Consider the following 6761-nt stretch of genomic DNA (forward strand, 5'->3'; position numbering starts at 1 on the left):
ATGAGATATAATTAAGTTTCAAGCACCCTAACAAGTTTTAAAAAGTATTAGATACCCCCTTGAAATTATCAAAAGCTACTAAAAATATCATAAAACTCCCTTTAAAATGCCCAAAAGACCTATAAAAATATCAAAAAAAAAAAAAACCCTAATAAGGGGTGTTTTTAATACTTTTCAAAAATCACTGCAGCGCTTGTGACTTTGCTATCTCTCAGGCTCAAGGGTTAATAAAATAAATTCATGTATTATAAGAAGAAAAAATAAACGAAAAGCTGATACTTTCGCTATCTTTATTTAATAATAATATTTATTTAGGAAAATAAAAACATTGCAGTACAATAGTCCCCAATGGTACCCTCACTGGTTATTTTATCGATTCAGAAAAAGAGGACTGGCTAGGCATAAAGCCCGCACACGCTAATTAAAAACAAAAACATATTACAGTATGAATTTCTTTGAATAAACGTCAAATCGCGCAGATGATGTCAAGAGAGGCTCCTGCAAGCCAAAAAGCAAATTACCTTTGTTAAGGCTTCATTAAAAAGGAAAAAATGGCAATTTAATTACTTTAGCATTATAATCTATAGTCATATTTTGTGTTTCAAATTCATTGTTAAATACTATTTTATTAACAGTAAATTTTTTTGGGGTTAATTAATAGTAATAATTATTATAGATTAAGCAACTTTAATTACTAAGCTACAGATGATAAAAAAAATATTAATTATCCAAGCATATAATGTATGAGAGAATCAGAATAATGAAACAGGTTTTGTTACTTTTGTACTAAAGTAGGATAAATCCAGCATCAGCTAAAAATATTTAGTCCGAGTTTGAAAATATATATTATTAATTAGCACTAAAATTATCAGTAATTAATCAAAATACCTGATTCGACTGGTTGTTTTTCCGAAATGAAGAGCGGATAGCATTAAGCAAGCGACCGTACGTTAATACAGGTTCATTGTGAACAGTTTGAGTGAAGCTAAAAGTCAAGGCACCTGCCATTTTGCCAGTAAAAGCCTGCATATTTATATATAATTAGAGCAAATTAAGTAGAAATTAATATAATTAATGCCTCCACATATTATCTAATTAATAAAGGTGATTACTCACAGGAGTTCGGGCTGCGCTTTGGTCATCATCACAAGCACTGAAGCAGACGGCCAGGCCACCTCTTGTTCCTTTGTAAATAGGTCTCGGTGTCCCATATGTTTGATCTTCCCACTCATAAAATCCTTCACTGTTCGATCACAGAATTTAAAATTAACAAAAAAATAAATAAAATAATAAAATAATTCATTCATTCACAAGACCACCTTTTCATCCTGCAAATAAGTGGTAGGTCAAGAACAGTTCCACTGTTGCTTGCATCAACAATAGCATGAAGTTTGGCCCCATGGGGCAGCGGCCTTACGATTGTTTCATTGATTTCATCGTCAACAAGTAGTCCTTCAGTCGCGTGATCGAGAGGACACAGTGCTTCATCGAACCCATCAGGTTCGTCTTCGCTGCAGTCGATCTGCCTATGGCCATGGCCCGAGAAATAAAACACTAGGGAATCTCCCGCTTGACAATTTTGTACCAGCCATCGCATGGCTGTCAGGATATTCTGCTTTGTGGGAATCTTCATTGGATCTCTCTCTTCTTCTACACAATTCTTACAGTTATATATTAGCATGTATATATAATTAAAGAAGGTCTTACAACACGTACGTACAAAGCCCACTTATATAAGAAGACGTTTTGAACTTGCAGAAAAAGAAAATCTATGTCTAAGAATCTAGTTCTCACATTAGAACATGTTTTCGGATGAGATTATTGGGTTTTGCATGTTGCCCAGCGACATGCACCAAGTTTTTTCCTAATATTAGGCTACTTGATTTTCATTTGCCCCGGGCAATTACTGAAAGTAGGGGTGAGCAAATTTTTAGAGTAGAACTGGAACCGATGGGTACCCAAGGTGTTGGTTTCAGTTCCAAATTTGATAGAATCGATACTGTACATGTTCGAGTCTAATTTCACCACTTCAGAAACCAGACCTAGAACAGGCACCCAGAACCGAAACCAAAGTCTAAGTACTTGGGGTGGAACCGACTGGTACCCAAGGTGTATTTGTAATTTCTGTAAACAATTGAGGATGTATTTAATTTTTATAAGGTATATTTGTCATTTTTGCGAATATGAGGGATGTATTAAAGTTTGCATAAACAATGTCAGGTACTTGGACTTGGAATTGAAGCTTGCATTTAGGAACCAGAACCAAATGGGCCCGATTCTGGCTCCTAAATCCTAGGAACCGTCAAGTCCAATTCCAAGAGATTGGGTCGGATACCTGGACCCACTCGCCCCTATCTGAAAGTAAGAATATATTCAAATATAAAGTTATTTGACCACTAAAAAGTTATACCTTTTAAAGCTCTTGAAATGATTTTTGTCAATTTCAAAAAGGCTGAACGACTTCCTAAAGTTTGGCATAAAGACATATTGATACCCAAAAAATTTGAAAATAACAAACAAATATTTTCTGTCATATTTTGTTAAAGATTTATGTCATCTAAAAGACAGTATAGTAATTTCATCTACAGTCACAAAATTTTTAAATTTTAAATCTTTTTCTCTGTATCCATTCTCACCCAAGCCCGTTTGCATAGCCCTTTTGCATCATCGATTGATTTTTTGATCGGATTTAGCATTTTTTTTACGAAGTTCGGTGATAAACAGTGGTACTGGCCCTTGCTGGCGCGTTGGGAATGGAGATTGGTGGGTATTCCAGTCTTTTCACTATTTTTGTCTTTTAACAGATAAAAATTCCTACCAAAACATGACGGAAAGTGGGTGTTTGTCATTTTTAAACCTTTTGGTATCATTTTGTCTATACAGTAAACTTTGGGTATGTATAAGTAGTTCCCCATTTCAAAAATTATATTGAAAACCCCATACTCGTCATTTGTCAATTACATACATGAATTCGAATCAGCATCAAAAGGATGAGTGTAACAATTAGTGCCAGAGCAAATCTGTGATTTAATGATTGATTTGTTCGTGATTTGACGACTTTACATGCATTCGAGCTTAGTGGCTCATGTACAAAGTAAGGAGGCATAGACCCCCTTTAAATTAGAATATTTTAATATAGAAACCTTCATAAATTTTATTGTGGCCTTCAAAATATTTAATGCTGTTACTATTTTTTGTATTTTACCTTTTAAAATGTTATATATTCTTAACTTTTAATTATTGATTTATATATTATATACTAATTTTTTTTATTTTTTTTATTTAATTGATTAAAATACTATCATAATTTCAATGAAATCTTGTTAAAGAGCTCTAATGAACTCATCCATAATTATAGATTAGATTCCGCTTTTAATTTTTCATTATTTTTCTTATGTTATACTCTGCTTAGAACTATCTATTGATGTCTTGAATGTTTCTAAAAAAATTTGAAGAATCCATATTTTTTAGTATAGACTTTTAATTATGATATTTTATAGTTTGATAAAATAAAAATTATCACATATGCAAAATTTATTTAAATTATAAATTTCTTATGATGCCCCCTTTCACATAAAGTGTTGAGTTCACCATTTGTCCATGAGGTAGAGTTTATGGCATCACATATCATGTTTTGGTAATTTATCACATATCAATTGGTTAATGATATTTTTATGGTATTAATAAAGAAACAACTATTAAAATGATCATTAGCCAATGAAAATTTCGGTTAGTTTATAAGTTTTTGATCCTTTCAAATAATAAATAAACATTTTTGCATGAAGGCGCTTTTATGAAACTCAAAAACAAATATGTATGTCGATAACTCTTATTTGATTTGTGATCCAAAGATCATTTTCAAAAATTAAAATACAATTCAAAATTTAGGGTTGTATCTTAATATTCTTAATAAAAATGGCTTTGATAAAATATTCAGAAAAAAATAGATAAAAAACTAAAGATAGTGATAAAAATGACTTTTGATCAATTTCTAGTTTTACACTAGTTTTTAAGATTATATCCAAAAGTTGTTCGATCCATTCCTACAAAACACATTTTCATAAGATTCGTTGCATCATTTATTAAAAAAAAATTGTAGATTTTTTATTTGATTATTGGTTATAATTAATTATTAGGATATCTAAATAGATAAAATCTAGAAAAACAACCCAAGTATTATCACCTTCCAATGAAATTATAACACTTTTAATTTTTTTTTTTTCTCTCCTCTATCTTTAAATTAATTATAATTGGTAGTTATTAAATATAATAATTACTTGTCATGCAACTATTGTATTGTGGTAATAGGTAATAATACAATTGTGATACCATAGGCTTTCTCGACCTGAATAACTAGGCGTGTGTATACAAACTTATATATGAAAATGTTTGGAAAAATGTATAAATTTACCTGTAAGCGTGACTACGCACTCGCTAGGAAACTTCAACTTCTCAACGAGAAGATACTTCATGCGCTGAACATCATTGATGCTTCCTTTGAGCTTGTAAGTAGTTTGAAGATAGCTCACTCCACAAAGCACAGCCCTTTTCTTCCCATAAGCCGGAGGAGCAGGCAACGCCGGTCGAGGTGCGGGATAAGTTTCTGTTTGGACAATAGGCATGGTGTTGTTAACAATGTTAACAAGACCGCCAGCTTCATACGGTCGAACCCAGGTGATGGCCCGACATGCAGGGCAACAGAAGGACTGAAAGTGTGGTGGTATATGATGATACACTCCACATCCGCCGCATTGTTGGCTTCTGCTTGCCATTGCTTGCTGGCTAATTTGTGTGTGTTATATGCTGAAATTACACTAGGATTGGTGAGATGGGTTGGATTATTTGGTTATCATTCCCATGTATTTATAGCTGATTAGTGAGTGGAGAAGAATCGGATTCACAACTTTTTGGACGGAGAAACTTTATTTTTAATTTTAAGAAAGCATAGAGAGATAGTGTCGGTGGCCTGCTTTGTGAGGAATCTTGAAGACTTTGTATCCAATAAAAAAACCTACTAGTTTTTGTCACTCGATTTAATCGGATGAGTTCGAATTTATAACAGGTTCCTTGTTAACCACTAATTAATATCTAATATTCTTATTCAGTAAATAGTAATATTCCAGAATTACGTGTCCGGTGATGGAAACAGCCAGCGTCAGGCTCATCTTTAGAAGAAAGATGTTCCAACAAAAAAAAATGCTCTTTGTGTATGTTATAATCGCAAGGAGAAAGAGACTCGTAGAATTATTGGATTACAAAACCATGTTCCAGATGCTCTGTCACCTCAAATTGATCAATAACTTCATTAACGACCCATTCATTCATTATTGGATTACTTTCGGTATTATTAATGCGGTTGTTATCAGAAACCGAGATAAAGGGTAGATCAGTCGTTGTAACATGCAACGAAATGTATTTGCTGGGCTCTTCTAATTGCTGTGTCAATGAAAAATGCAAGCTCTTTGTCATCGTTGATTTCAACGGGCTTATCATATCCGTGAGTGGCGTACTTCACGGTCAACTTCAATGTATATCAATTGTTGTCAATAAGTAATTTTTCATGTAATAATTTCAATAGGCCTTCATGGTTCAAATGTGAAGGTATTCACAGAGCTTTTGTTTTGGATGGTTGGTATTTGTATGAACCATCGTTTTGAGACTCCCACCGTCCTCCATACTTTACAAGAATTCATGTTAAGGATCTCATTTTCCTGAAATATAACAAAACAAAAATACTTTAAATTAGATTTTCCAAAAATTTAGACAATGTCAAGTATGTAAATGTTGAAGAACGGGAAATGAAAACAAAAAAGAGAGTATTTTGATGAATCACTAACTCTGTTCATTAATTCTTAAGTGAATACAAATGTGGATCCAGTTCCATATTTATACAAAAGTGCTGCAGTAACTACTTTTTCGCTACACAGAAAACGGCAGCGTCTTGTAGCTTTATTTTCTATTTTTTCACTGCACAAAAAACGGCAGCGTCTCGTAGCTTCATTCTGGTCAACAATCTCCATTGACTCTGGCCAGTATGCCTTCTCAAACGGAACTACCTCTGATCACCATTCTCTCTTAACTCTGCAAGACTTCATAATACCAATATGCCTTCTCAAAAGAAACTACCTCTGATCACCATTCTCTGGATTAACTCTGCAGGACCTTCATCACACTAATACACCTTTCAATACTACTTTGTACTAAACTAACTTTTCCAGAATTAAAAAAAAAAAAAAATTCCCAGAAAATGTGTTCAATTTTCCTAAAGAACCCAAAGAACTTGAACTTCAAGCACCAGTAGCTTAATACTATTGCAGCTCATTCAACTGAGCTTTTCAGCTTTAACAGCATACTCCAAATCACAACAAAACCACAACTAAGATTTTCAGTTGAACTACAATTCAAGCACCAATAGCTTAACACTATTTGCAGCTCATTCAACTGAGCTTTTTAGCTTCAACAGCATAGTCCAAATCATAACACTAAGATTTTCAGCTTCAATAGCTCCAAACCAAGAAATTAACTGAGCTTTTCAACTCAAATATCAACTGTTAGTGTTTATGTGCTGAAGATAACAAAGAAAAGAATGAGANGTATTATTAATGCGGTTGTTATCAGAAACCGAGATAAAGGGTAGATCAGTCGTTGTAACATGCAACGAAATGTATTTGCTGGGCTCTTCTAATTGCTGTGTCAATGAAAAATGCAAGCTCTTTGTCATCGTTGATTTCAACGGGCTTATCATATCCGTGAGTGGCGTA

At 33.3% G+C, this 6761-nt stretch overlaps 1 protein-coding gene across 1 annotated transcript; it reads right to left on the reverse strand.

The window, feature by feature from the left end:
• Positions 1-261: 261 nt before the first annotated feature.
• Positions 262-4846, reverse strand: LOC116120602 (metacaspase-3-like). The gene is made up of 5 exons (XM_031406568.1): positions 4412-4846; positions 1320-1650; positions 1117-1243; positions 889-1023; positions 262-498 (listed from the first exon to the last, which is right to left on the reverse strand). The coding sequence occupies exons 1-5, from the start codon at positions 4770-4772 to the stop codon at positions 439-441; spliced, it is 1014 nt and encodes a 337-aa protein (XP_031262428.1). The 5' UTR covers positions 4773-4846; the 3' UTR covers positions 262-438.
• Between the last annotated feature and the right edge of the window lie 1915 nt (positions 4847-6761).

Source organism: Pistacia vera, unplaced genomic scaffold (assembly GCF_008641045.1).
Source record: "Pistacia vera cultivar Batoury unplaced genomic scaffold, PisVer_v2 Contig94, whole genome shotgun sequence".
Lineage (NCBI taxonomy): Eukaryota > Viridiplantae > Streptophyta > Magnoliopsida > Sapindales > Anacardiaceae > Pistacia > Pistacia vera.

Coding starts and splice junctions, on each gene's coding strand:
- LOC116120602 (XM_031406568.1), bottom strand. CDS start 4,772: ATGGCAAGCAGAAGCCAACAATGCGGCGGATGTGGAGTGTATCATCAT. Junction 1,651..4,411: donor GTGCGTAGTCACGCTTACAG/GTAAATTTATAC, acceptor AGAATTGTGTAG/AAGAAGAGAGAGATCCAATG. Junction 1,024..1,116: donor AAAGCGCAGCCCGAACTCCT/GTGAGTAATCAC, acceptor ATAAATATGCAG/GCTTTTACTGGCAAAATGGC.